Below are 14,697 nucleotides of genomic sequence, written 5' to 3'. Positions count from 1 at the left end.
CCTGCTGGAATGATCATAATTATATTTAATTACCTGAACTTGAGAGTTCTCAGCATATAATTGAAGTGGCATGATAATTAAATATTTCATTCTCTCAGATTTCAGCCAAATCCTCAACATTGAGAATATGCCTATGATTCTCACAACTCTTGGCCTGGTTCTTTGCCATTAGAGACACACCCTATCACCCCTGAGGTGTGAGCAGAGGTATTCACACTTGAGCTGAAGGCCTTACATCCGAGTTCTGGGTCCAAGTTATTATTCCAGGAGTGTGAAATTCCAATCTGTAACCAGTCTATTAGAGACTAACTGCTCCCATATTCCTTTCTTGCCCTGTGGTAGATGGAAATCAAAGTCAAGAGTAACTGCATCAAACACACCACACACCTTGCAGCTACCATGGTGTGATTTTTGGTACCCATTACCTGTTTACTTTTTCAAGCACATCTGTCAGTCACTCCAGGGGCTGAGCAACCTTCGAACTGACAGTTGGAACAAGGCGGGGCTGTGTGGCCAGGCCACGAAGCACAGAACTTCTGGGGTGCCACCAATACTCGAATTCTCCACTGGAGCACAGTGACAGAAACTCAAAGGAGTGTCAGCTGCTTGCCCACCATAATAGAGTGATGCTAGTCATCAGACACTGCAGGCAGGTGGGCAGCACTGGCAGAGATGGCCAACATGCCGTGTGCAGCTAGAGGGAAACTCTAGACCAGTGGTTCTCAGACTTGGGCATGAATCAGAATCACCAGAAGGGGACCTTTTAAGACACAGACTGCTGTGCAGAACTAGAGGAACTCCGGTATGTTTTTTCGTGGTTCTCAGACTCTAATGCATGTGAATCATCTAGAGATTTTCTTGAAAATGCCTGTTTTCAAACTCTATTCCAGAGATTCTGACTCAGTACAGGGTATGGCTCGCAGGAATGGGCATAGGTCTTTTAAAAAATTTTTTAAACAAGCTTTCCTGATGATTTTGATCCAGGTTGACTCTTGGCAACATTTGGGAAACAATGCCCTATAGTGGGTCACCTGGGCCATGTGACTTTCTCTTCTTTTCTAATGTGGTCAGGTTATTACTGCTCTCCCCAGTGAGAAATGTGAAGGGTTTCCAAAAAGAAAACAGGTTAGCCTCCTCCCATGGGCAGACAACTCTAACCTCAGGATTGAAAACCAGGGTTTAATATTCTAAGCTGAAAATCTCTGAATTGCTCTCAGCAATTACATCTTCCTTAGTCACTAGCTTGCTCCCCATGGAAAAGAAAGTGGGTATCACTACACACACTCAAAGTACAGTCATGCGATGCTTAATGACGGGGATACATTGAGAATGCGTTGTTAGGCAATTTCATTGTTGTATGAACATCACACAACACAAACCTGGATGGTACAGACTACAACACACCTACAATTTCATGGGACCACTGTCATATATGCAGTCCATCACTGACCGAAACATAGTAATGTGGCACATGACTGTACTAAGAACTCACTTCCAACTGTATTGTTCAAAGATTACTTGGTTTGGGGAACTGTAAGGAGGCAAATCTCACCTTGTTACACAAAGAAGCTGTCTAGCTGAAGTTCAGCAAACCTTTCCTACCAAGTAGTCACAACCCATGTAGAATGAGTTCCATGACCAAAAATTATTGAGTATTTCAATGACAAAACTGTAAGTGATGGAAGTTATATGCAAAAATATTATTTCAAATTACCTTGAGATTTTGTTTTAAATCCTTGCATAACAATGACGGTGAAGTTTGAGATTAAATAGTTTCTCTACTGGAAAGAAACTTCAGAAGGTATGTTATTGCTAACTGCTATTTTTTGTTTTGGCAGCTGGCTGGTATAGGGACCCAAACCCTTGACGTTGGTCTTGTGACACTGTGTTCTAACCAGTTGAACTAACCGGACAGCCCACTAACTGCTATTGATGCTAACCATCACAATGAAAAATCTGCAAAGAAGGTATTTGGGAAAATTTCACAAGTAGCCCATGGAATATTGGTCCTGTCCATCCTCGACTTCCATCCTAAATTCTATTCGGGAAGCAATCCAATGATGATGGGACCAGGCAAATATGTTATAGCACACCCACACATTATAGCCACGATAAAAAAAAAAAAATGAGGAGCTATTCTGCTAAGTGAAAAAGGCAAGGTAAAGAAGTGTCTACGATATACTAGCTTTTGTCCACTGAAGCAAGGGAAGATAATCTACATTTTCATTTCCTCTTGCAAGCATATGCATAATGTAATGATGCAAAAGCAACCAGAAGCAACGGTTAACTTTGTGGGAAGGGGCAGGAACTGAACAGATGGATGACTGATGTGATGGAGAATTTTTAGTATATACCTTTTGTACTTATTTATGTGTTAAACAATGTGAATGTATTACATATTTTTAAAAATATTTTTTAAAAACACCTCTCAGTCCCAGATTTCTACTCACCTGTATCAGGAATTATTAATCTACCAGTTTCGGCACATGGTGGAGAAGAATGAAAGTAATTATATCCTCTACCTGCACCAGTAAACATAAAGACTTCTGAGAATTTCCTTACGTTAACAATTTTTTAAAGTACAAAAATCAAAAACAATCCCCAGAAAATATTTTCACTGAATGTTTCTTGTTTATAAAAGGTAAATGAAATTCAATTACACAGAGAGCATATAATGTTTAGGCTGTAAAACCTTTCTGTGCAACAATACATTGACACACAACATATGAAAATAGCTTGAATACAAAAATACAGTGTGATCCAGCAAATGGCACCAAATTAGAACAATTTTATTATTTAACATAATAACCAATGTATATACATTGTCCTCCCAAATAAGAAACAATTTGATTCCAAAGTTTAAAATGCAGTTTCCAAAGTGAATCTTTATTGTAAATTGGAAGGAAAAAAAAAAAAAGTCCTGCCAATTAACACAAACTTAATTTTGATCCTTGACTAAAATATGCACCCTGTACCAATCACCTCTCATACAAAAATGTATATTATAAATAAAACTTTCAAAAAAGACCTTGGATGTTTTATTGCACATCATACAAAACGTTCGCCACTATCTGAAAAGCTTTCAGCCCTTCACTGTCTTTTATATTTGGCTTAAAAGAATGTTAAGCTGTTTAAAATACCTACTCAAATTTGGGTGAAAACAACACTCTGCAGATATTAGCATATCTAGGATCATACATGATGTATACCAGAAACATAATCTTACTGGACTGCTTCTGTCACTTTTTTCTAAAATAAGAATGACTTTTGTTTTCTACTGTTAGAAACAATTATAGGAGATCTGAACAAATTCAAAGTCCTGTTCAAATGTCAGTTTTCTTCTTTTCAAATAGAAACCACATGCAGAGGGATTTTACCCAGTCACACATTTCTACTTCCTCTTAGGACCAGCCCTCCCTGAAGCATGTATTGTTAAAGATCAAACTACAGGGTTTCTAATAATGTTGTCCATTATTAACAGTTATTGTTTTGGTCTCAATATTTTCAAACCTTCTTAGCTAAACCAGCACAAACAAGCCAGAATGCAATGGCCTTAAAAATAAAAAGGTTCCTAGTAAGTTTTATACTATCTAGCACAGTGCCTAGCACAGGCAGACATCGAATAAATATTTGATGAATGCACTATCTTTTAAGACCATTTCCTACAGTGATATGTATTAATGATTTATGAGTAATATGTTGATTTAGGGTACACAGATCTAACATGATGACTACACAAAGAACACATATAACATGGAAACAGACACTGTTAGTTTCTATAATCCTGCCCCAGGACAGAATGTGTACTTGAAGGATTAAAACTATTCCAATAATAAAAATTGATTAGTCAAATATTTTTATTTTGCCAAGGGACTCTAACAGCCTTTGGCAATTCCCAAACATACATGAACCCCAACAAAATAAAACCAAATTGCACTATCACAAAGAAACAAGTCCATGAAGGCAAAGGAGGTGCCAGTTAAGGAACAGCAACTTCAAGGAGACGGTTGTTTTTTCGTTTGCACGTTGGGACACTGCCATTTTTCTGGTTGCCCTGAATAAACTTCACACATACTTTGTCCTGTCTGAACTGCACCAGGAACCTAGGAGAAAAGAATAAAACAAATTAAAGTACACATAAAACAGCTGATGATTACAGTAACACTAGCTTTTGTTTTTTAATGGATATTGATCCTGACAAGTATAAGCCTTCCCCATTATCACTTCATACACAGAATTATATCACTGCATTTGACTTCCAGCACTCACCATTTAGCCCCCTAAGTAAACTGAAGTTCATTAACTCAGCATATTCCAGGAGGGTAAGAAGGGAGAAGAATAATTATTTCCATGTTTCAAATGGAAAGATCAACATGTTATATCTCCATTTTTTGTGTGGCAAAAATATAAATTGGTGGAGGAGTCCTATTAAATTATCAATAAACTGAGAAGATAAATAATTTCAGAAAAGAAAGGGGTTTAGAGACTTTTTCCAAACACTGGTTATTCACATATTTCCTACACAACTTTTGTCATATCCACATGGTATGCTAATAGTTATTTCTAGGCTAATGTATTCCAAAATAATAGTGACACACAGAATAAAAAGAATAAAATCACAAATTTGATCTGCCACTTTTTTCTAATACTCATTAAAGATATTTATATAAAAAAATCATTAAAAATTTTCAACTCCATCAGTATACACCTAAAACCATTTCTTATCCCACTAATGGCACACTGTGGGAAACCATATTCTATTCTAACTCTTTCCTTTGACAGACTAGCAGGGGCCACATGACTGTCCACAAGATTACTCTTCACCCCTTGCCTGTGCTGGGTGATGTCAGAGGCACCCACCTGCATAAAATGAGGCCCCTGCCCTCAAGGATGACATCACTGGGAGCCACAACAGCAGCAAGGCTAGACCAGAAACCGGGTCTTCCCATCTCAAAACCAGTGATGTTTTCTCTCCACCTTCATAATCAGCGTAATATTATCACGTTTTCCACGTTTCTCAGTGAACAGTTTTCCAAGTTATTGGCACATTATTACATGAGTCAGCCTCACCACCACCTGACTGATCATTCACTGACATCTACAGCAATGACGAGGAGCTAAACACCTCTGCCCTGTATACCCTGAAGCAGAGGCTGATGTATAAAGAGGTCAGGTTTTGCAAACATTATCTACTGGAGTGAAATGTGACACACAAGCTTCTAATTCACCAGTTGTTTTAAAAGGATAGTACTTCTGACCTTTGAAATGGGTTCTTTTCATTTTGAAAGCACTGAAAAAAAAAACCCCACTGTTGTTCCAGATTTGCCTATCTGAGATATGTCTGTGGCATATATACTTATATCTACATGCCTCAGAGAAATAAAGACATCTTTTGAATTTAATGCAAATTCACACGTTCTAAAAATCAAATACTTTTACATTTTGATTTTCAAAGACCACTTATACTGTAATAAATGCTTAGGAACTTCATTTCCCAATAACTTTAGCAAACATTAACTGTCTGTATTCACAATTCATGATTGAGATTCATGCTAGAAATAACAATAGCTAAAATTTATTGAGTATTTACCACATACAACACTGTTCTTAATTACATATATTAACTCAGCTTTAAAACAATCCTAGAAGGTAAGTACTATCAATTACCTCCATTTCACAGAAAACTGAAAACCATCCTCCAATCCTCCAGCAAACAGTAATGTGGAAAGCATTACTTTATAGCATTAATACCAATTAGAACTTCATAGTAAAAGGAACATAGTTTAGTTGTTTGAAATTAAAATATTTAGAAAAACTGTGTGATTTAAATGATATGCATATATACACATATATTTTAAATGTTTCGTAGAACAAATCCTTCCCCCCCCCCCCCCCCCCTTCATGATTGAGATTCATGCTAGAAATAACAATAGCTAAAATTTATTGAGTATTTACCACATACAACACTGTTCTTAATTACATATATTAACTCAGCTTTAAAACAATCCTAGAAGGTAAGTACTATCAATTACCTCCATTTCACAGAAAACTGAAAACCATCCTCCAATCCTCCAGCAAACAGTAATGTGGAAAGCATTACTTTATAGCATTAATACCAATTAGAACTTCATAGTAAAAGGAACATAGTTTAGTTGTTTGAAATTAAAATATTTAGAAAAACTGTGTGATTTAAATGATATGCATATATACACATATATTTTAAATGTTTCGTAGAACAAATCCCCCCCCCCCCCCGCCCCAAATTCACTTTTGTTTTCACTATCTTCGGGACTTCATTACTAGAAATACTATACATCTTGCAGGTTGCCCTTAACATACAATCTATTTACAGACTGAGCAGTTTGGGACATTAAGGGTCAGGAATTACAAGGCAGCTGAGTTTCAATGAATTCAACTCTCACTTCCACATGTGCAGGTTAAAACTGCACTAAGGAGCAAACGAGACTTTGACTCTGTTCTCATAAACTGACATCCAGTTTATCCATAATGATTACAGAAACTGGGTTTGTTAGAATAACTAGTACTTCTGAAAAGGATACAAGATTTAGTCACTGAACTGTGTGCTGTTTACAACACACGCTTCTGTACAGCTGGCAACAAACCGGAGTAAAGCTCACAGGGCTGAGGCATACAGGCACAGGCACCCCTGCTCGTGACTTTGAAAAATTGTGTTTAAATTTAAAATGCTCTCTAAGCAGATTTTTAATCCCTGCTTAAGAGCTCCCAGGGGTGATGAAACAGGCTGCACTGGAGACTTACTCTCCAGGCTTCCTGGGATGCCAGGGGAAGGAACCCACAGATGCTACGCAAGGCTCTATCAGCTCTTTTATTTTTAAGTGAACAACCAATAATTAGGAATTGGAGAAGGAAAGGTGTTACAATGCTACCAAATGTTTATTTTCTTCATGTGGCCACACTGTAAATCTTCACTCAGACAACTATGTGTACTGTAAGAAAGTTTACGGCAGCCAGAATGTAAAGCTGGGTCATAGACCCCTCATATGCAGGTAAAGAACCCGGGACCCATTGGCAGACGACATGAGCTTAGTCCTCAGCAACAGCAGCAGTAGTAGCAGAAGCAGCAGCTGTGGTGGCCTCTCGGGGCATCACTGTGGCACTAGCAGCAACAGCCTCCAGCAGCAGTAGCGGCCTCCCTGTGGCCCTCCTGGGGTCGTCCTGGGAGTGGGAGGCCCCATGGATCAGAGGCACTCCTCCTTTATATTTAAGTCCATAGCCCAGGACACCTGGGTGCACATGTGCAATTACATTCGATAATAACCAAGGAATACCTGGTGCATGCATATTTACATCAAATGCTTGGCAAGATTCTAAACATCTGAGGGACCCTGACCATCCTATATTTTCCCACACAGAATATCACACGTTCCTCTGTGACAGGGCAGGGTCCCTGCAGCCCACAAGCAAACTAATCCGAAGAGTACTTCCCAGATTGTGTGCTTCCATTGGAGGGTGTCAGGCTGGGTCACAGACCCTTCAAACCTCTTATGGACAGACTGGGTCACAGACCCCTCATATGCAGCTAGGTAACTGGAAAAGATCTTGGGAGCTGTTGGCAAGGTTGACATGCTTTATTCGGATGCAAGCTCAGTCCCCAGCCTCCTAAGCAGCAGCAGTGGCAGCTTACAGTAACTCCAGCAGATCCAGGAGCAGCAGCCTAGTAGACTCCCGGGGCATCCCAGGGGCACTGTGGATCAGAGCCGTTTGTCTTTTATACTTAAGTCAGATAACCCAGGGGCACCTGGGTACAAGTCCGATAACCAAACAACACTTGGGCACACATGCGCAATTACATCAGACAATAACCAAGAACACCTGGCGCACGTGCACAGGTAACATATTTACATTAAACAGGCTACGTCACTGTCAGCAAGATTCCGAACATCTGAGGGAGCCTGACCATTTGTCTATTTTCCTTACAGAGGGGTTCTGTGCCTGACTGCATTTGCGAAACACAGCACACACTATCCCCCCGAAGTCCCTCAGGAGAGTCACAGTGGGCAACAAGATTTCAGAGGATCTGAGAAGTGCTGTAGTAAAGAAAGATTTTAAATTTCCACCAGACAACATTCTTTTCACAGCATATTGTTATTAGCATCCTGCAAGAGCAGTGTTCTTAAAACACTGGATTGGGAAATGCTTAAAAGTAGCAATCCTTTGTGGTCTAATTTTGGTTTGATTTCTTTTCTCTGTACAAATGACCTTAATAATGTAGTGGGCTAACTAGGAGGCTGCTTCATTCATATACCAAAGAGCTTCTGCCATACTGAATACATATGATCTTCCCATGATGAGTGGGAAATTAGCAGTCTCATCAAAGCCCATTATCCCAAATTATGAAAAACTTCAACTAAAAGGATTTTAAAGCTCTAACAGGCCCTAACAGGTTAAAACCTTAATTAACTGGAACCCAGCCAACCATTAACATTTTTCCTAATATTCTTTGTTTTATGAGAAAGGCCTCATTAACAAAAAAGTTATTCAATCCAAACAGCAAGTCTCAATGCAGAGTACAGATAAAGCCCAATCTCCCACCCATCATTCTTGGTGTTCAATGACAACTGATGACAAGCCTAAGGCACGGTAAATCCTAACATATCAAAGAGTTGAAATGGGTTTGAATTTAAATTAGAAAGACTTAGGAAAAACTGAAACAGAATAGATGAGAATATCTTAATTAGAAAATAAAATCACTTCCTGAGCAATCTGGTTATACAAATTTTTACTAAACATACAAAGAAGTATATAAGCAGGTAGTAAACAACCTATTGAAAAAGCAGTCAACTAAGTATCAATCAACACAGTAATTTAAATTTGTCCAAACAATTCACATTGATAAATTTGATAAACAGGGGGATGCGACATCCTGTATGCAAATAATCAGCTTCTGTAATCAAAACCCTAATGTGAAGTAAAAAAACCAAATTTTAAATTTATACCACTCAACACTAATAAGCCTTTGTCAACACGGAACTGCCTATTCTATAACTCTAATTATCTATATATAAATAATAAGGTCACCTCAAATCTAAGCATGCAAAAAAGAACTCGATTTCACTCCACCCCTGCCACCCACCAAATTTTAAATTTATACCACTCAACACTAATAAGCCTTTGTCAACACGGAACTGCCTATTCTATAACTCTAATTATCTATATATAAATAAAAAGGTCACCTCAAATCTAAGCATGCAAAAAAGAACTCGATTTCACTCCACCCCTGCCACCCCAAACCACTTTCCCCAGTCTTAACTACTGCAATAAATGGTACCACTGTTTGGGTTCAGGTCCCAAACATAACACCCAAACCGTTAATAAGTCCCAATTGTTTTCCTTCAAATTACATTCAAAATCCTCTCAACCAGCTAAGTTATACAGTAATTTTTTGTTATCTGTAGCCTCCCTATATTGCTATAGAACACTAGATCTTATTCTTCCTATCTAGTTACAATTTTGCATCCACTGACAACCCTCTCTCCTTCTCCCCTCCCCTTACCAGTCTCTAGTAACCACTATTCTACTCTCTAGTTCAATGAGATCAACTTTTTTATCTTCCACATATGAGTGAGAACATGTGGTATTTCTCTTTCTGAGCCTGGCTTATTTTACTTAATTTTCTTCAGGCTCATCCATGTTGCTATGAACGGCAGAATTTCACTCTTTTCTACGGCTGAGTAGTATTCCATTGTGTATATCTACCACATTCTCCTTATCCAGTTGTCCACTGATGGACACCTAGGTTGGTTCCAAATCTTGGCTACTGTAAACAGAGCTGTGATGAACACGGGAGTGCACGTATCCCTTCAACATGATTATTCCCATCCTAGTAGATGGACTGCTGGATCGTATGGTAGTTCTATCTGTAGTTCTTTGTTTTGGTTTGGTTTTTTATTGAAATGCATTCATTATACATATTTGTGGGGTACAGAGTTGAATATCAACACATGTATACACTGTGTGATGATCAGATCAAGGTAGCATAACCCAACCTGTTACTAAGTCCGCTTGTTTCCTTCAAATTACACTCATAATCTGACAACTCACTGCCTCTCACTCACACTCTAGCTTAAGCATATTATCCTAGACAGCGTGGGGAGTCTCCTAACTTATCTTCTCTGCTTCCACCCTTGCCTCCCAACAGTCACCCTCTACGCTGCAGCCAAAGTGATCTTTGAAAAACAAATCAGATCGTGCCACACCCTTGCGAGTCTCCTAACTTATCTTCTCTGCTTCCACCCTTGCCTCCCAACAGTTACCCTCTACGCTGCAGCCAAAGTGATCTTTGAAAAACAAATCAGATCGTGCCACACCCTTGCTCAAACCTATAATGGCTTTCCAGCATTCTCAGTAAAATCTCAACTCCTCAGCTCAGCTACCAGGCTGCACATGGCCAGCCCCTACCTCTCTCCAGGGTCTTCTCCTACCATCCCACTCTGCTACAAAGTTCTCTCCTGTCTCAGGGCCTTTGCACTGCTGTCCGCCTGCCCTGGATGGCATCTCCTTAGATCACGGCCTGGCTTGCTCCCTTCCTTGATTCACCACAAAGAGGTCTCCCTGACCCCCCTAACAAAAACAACATCCTCTGACACTTAACTTTTTTTTTCCCAGCACAAGCACGTGTCTTGTCACTAGCCAAAATAATATAACCTATTTATCGCCTTATTTGTGTATATTTGTTTCTTCCACTAGAATGTCAGGTACACAATGGCAGGGACTTGGTCAGTGTCATTCACTGCCCATTCATCATCTAGCACAAATACTAGACATATACTCAGTACTTAATAAGTAGTTTTGTTAATGAATGAGATCAGAGAGTCAAACTAAAACAATAAAGCTGAAAGTGAAAAGTCATATTCAAACAATACATGAACATACTCATCGGAAATTTCAATGTTGAGCTTCTGTTTGGTTTGGCTGAGAGTCGTGCGATACAGCTTGGTGGCCATTTCAATCAGGTGATCACTGCTGAAGAGAAAGTCTCCTTTACTAGCTGCTTCTGAGCCCTAAAAGGACAAACCAAGAATCACACCATTAGAGTTAGAACAGCTTAGGAGGTCAATGTTTACAGGATTGGCTGAGAATGTATTTACAGTCTCTTTAGAACACCAGACACTGGAGTCCATTCTCCCAAATTAGACAATAATAACAAAAGCAGTATTTCTTCCAACTGGCTTAGAGCATGTGAGTAAGGTTACCTAACCCCTCACTACCCAAAATTGGCCAACGGACCCAAAGTATCACCTGCATCCCCTGGGAGCTTGTTAGAAAAGCAGAAACTCAGGTCCTACTGTGGGCCCAGTGATTATGAGTCCACGACAACATCCCGGGGTGACAGGTTTGCACATTCTGGTTTGAAGAGCACTGACCTAACCTACAACTCATACTGAAAAAGCTGTTTAAAATCTCCTCAGTGATTTGATTAAAAAATAACAACACTTCCAATAACTATCCTAGGACAGGGGCTCTGAACCTCAGCTGCACAAGGGAATCACCTGGGAGAGCTTTCAAAAAATATGTGCCTATTCCCTGTTCCAAGAAATTTTGATTTGACTAGATTGGGGATATGGCCTGAGCATATACATTTTTTAAGTTCTCAAGTTGTTTTAATGTGGAATCAAGGTAGAGAATCACTAACAACTTGATATGTCTCCTTCAGGCTGAGATCCACAGTGCAGGAAAACAGGCTGAGGTAATAAGCATTTGAGATTTTTCTAAGTTTAGAGCCAGCCAGATAGTGGCACTACCAGCTGGATGCATGTCCCTGAATATGATTAACATTTGTTAATATGTGCTTATATAGTGACTATGTGTCATGTGACAGGCACTGTGCTAAGCACTTTACATATGGTGTCCTCACTAAATCCTCATAACCATACTATGAAGTAGGTCCTGTTATTATCTCCATTTCAAAGATGAGAAAAATCAGGCAGGCACACAAAGGTTAAATGACTTGGCCACAGCCATCACGAAGTTAGTGAGAATGATTCCAGGGCCTACACATAACCTCTCCATTCAAGCCAAGAGGTCTAGGTTAAGCTAAAAGCACATAACATTTAAAAATCTTTTAGGTCAACCTTAATAGCAGTTCTTTTATTGTAGCTGTATCCTTTAATTAAAAGTCTCAAATTAAAGATGAATAAGAACACATTTACTAAGTTAGTACACAGAAGAAACAAGAGGAAAAATAATTTAAAACATCTTAATATTTCTAATTATTAGCAGTTCTTTTATTGTAGCTGTATCCTTTAATTAAAAGTCTCAAATTAAAGATGAATAAGAACACATATACTAAGTTAGTACACAGAAGAAACAAGAGGAAAAATAATTTAAAACATCTTAATATTTCTATGTGTTAGTCTCAAAAAGTCATATTCAATTATTGAGAAATCAAGCCTGAGATTTTCCATAGGGGTGAACACTGCCAAAATTTGCACATCAGTGAGGAAGATATATAAACTTCAGGCAACAGAATTAGTCAGATGGGCAAAATTTTTAAAGTAATGGCTGGGAGACTGGACAAATGCAGAAATCTCTTAGTCCCTAGTTGAAAATTTACCTCTTTCAGGTGGACAGCGAAGAAGCCATCATTTTGTGAGCTCATTGATACCTTGGTCACATCCACAAGGGGAACCTCTGACTTGATTTGTCCAGACTTTTGATCAGCAAGAAGGAGATTATTATTTGTTAAGAGAAAAATCCGGGATGTACTCTAAAACAAAAGAAAAAAGGATGTAAAACCAATGATCAAAAATACCTAAAAATGGTCCATAAATTTAAAGCATTCATTATTTGCAGGAATGCACATTTTATTCCAACATCTTTCAGCAAGCATACCTATGTAAAACAATTACATACTAAAGAACATAGATAATATATTTTAATTCATAAAAATTTCAGAGAACCAGCAAAATTCTACCAAAGCTTAAAGGTAAAGGAAAATAGCCCCCTTCGCAGTTACTCTACCGAGAATATGAAATGCAAATTTTAATATTCAGAAAACTAAGGATGACTTCCAACTAATAAAGATTTCTTATCAGTCTTCAGGGTTAGCATTTTTACCTTCCCATTAGCACGATTAATTTTGTTCACGGCTTCAGCAATAATGATCTTTTCTTCAATGGCATCTTTGAGTTTCTTATACTTGGGATTTTTGTTGATTTCCAAGTAAGCCCCTTGGAATGGCTGCCCAACACTAAAGGAAAAACATTCCTGTACATTAGAAACGGTTTCAAATGGAAGTACTACTGGAAAAAGGAAACAGGTCAGTTGATTCTAAGGAGTAGCTGACAACTTCAAAAAAAGTTATTTCAATTTATTTCCTATATTAACCTTGTACCTGTCCTAAATATAAAACACTCAGAGGAACAGCTAAGACTCAAGTGCATGGCCTCATGTGAAGGAAAAGGCAATTTCTTCTAATCTATTAATATGAAGTTAACAACTCCCTGCAAAGGATTTACTAACACCTTAAAACAATATATGGCAGTGAAAAAAGAGTTGAAATCATTGCTATCACCTGCTCCAAAGAAAATTTCATTTTCTTGAAGAGAATAAGAAAATCAATAGGCCTTCTGGGGAAGAATGGATCCAAGGCAATCAGTTTAGAAGAAAACTATAGAGCACTTAAGATTACCATGTAACTCCAGTTCGAACAGTGACAAAAGTGGCCAAGGCAAACATTCAGAATCAGAGCAGTTTTCCTTCACACAAACTACTTTTCACTAATATGCCAACTTCCCTAAAGACTTGTGGGGGTGACTATCTCAGGGCAGCTTTTTCAAAGACACCAAGAAAAAACTGCTGCTTCAAGGGATCCACAAGCTTCATTTTGAGTTATAAAATTCTGGCAATTTGCAGAAACAACTTTAAGTGTTTGTGCAGTGGGCAGAGAAGCAGGGAAGAAAAATCCACGTAGGTGGTCAGTGTTTCACAGCTCTCAGGATATAGAAGACTGATACCCACAGAGCTGCACTTCACAGTGGTGGGAGGTAAATTATCCCACCTCTCGCTGTTGTAGGCTGAGATTGCCACCATCCCTGAAAACTGATAAAACTACTCAAAATGGACTTGGCTGGAAGTTAACTTTTTTGTTCATCTTCAAATGTGTTTTTAATAATAAAAAGTGCTGACAGGCTTTTAATTTGTTTCCTCAAAAATGTATTTTCCAGCCTCCACTTTCTGAAGTCATCTACAGGGAATGTTCATTAAGGTTACCCTCTAATTTAAAAATACATGCAGAAAAAGTTGAATAAAATTAGTTGCTGAAGAAAGCACATAGACAATTTTTCTGTCTGAATGTGCTTTATATAACAGGCACTATGGAAAACTTTGGATTTCGTCACCGTGTTTGACTTAAGGGAATATATACCACCTCCAGCAGCCACATCAGCTAACCAAAGAAGCTGTGCAATTTAAAATATTTAAACCCAATGAGTGTGGCAACTCATATTCATTTAATCCTTTAAAATGTATATAAAGACAGAGAATATAAATATCACATATGTAATACATGTGAATATACTTCACACACTTTTATTTCCAAGCCATTCTTTGGAAAAAGCTAAAAGTTGTTATAGATTTAGTTTGAAATAGCACAATCTACTTTATTTTTATAAACACCAGATGAAAAAGGGATAGGAATTCTGGGACAAATGATGA

The 14,697-nt window shown here is 38.3% G+C and overlaps 1 protein-coding gene across 1 annotated transcript in view; it reads right to left on the bottom strand.

The window, feature by feature from the left end:
* Positions 1-2,609: 2,609 nt before the first annotated feature.
* The window catches only part of MYO1B (myosin IB), a 56,981-nt gene continuing 44,893 nt past the window's right edge, over positions 2,610-14,697 (bottom strand). The window contains exons 20-23 of the mRNA XM_008587554.1: positions 13,099-13,231; positions 12,596-12,748; positions 10,915-11,042; positions 2,610-4,103 (exon numbers count right to left, since the gene is read on the bottom strand). Of these exons, the coding sequence (XP_008585776.1) occupies positions 3,980-4,103; positions 10,915-11,042; positions 12,596-12,748; positions 13,099-13,231 (538 nt within the window). The 3' untranslated portion in view covers positions 2,610-3,979. The remainder of the gene's footprint in view (positions 4,104-10,914; positions 11,043-12,595; positions 12,749-13,098; positions 13,232-14,697) is intronic.

Source organism: Galeopterus variegatus, unplaced genomic scaffold (genome assembly GCF_000696425.1).
Source record: "Galeopterus variegatus unplaced genomic scaffold, G_variegatus-3.0.2 Scaffold4425, whole genome shotgun sequence".
Lineage (NCBI taxonomy): Eukaryota > Metazoa > Chordata > Mammalia > Dermoptera > Cynocephalidae > Galeopterus > Galeopterus variegatus.
Note: the sequence above shows the minus strand (reverse complement) of the source record. Positions and strands in the feature narration are given on the sequence as shown.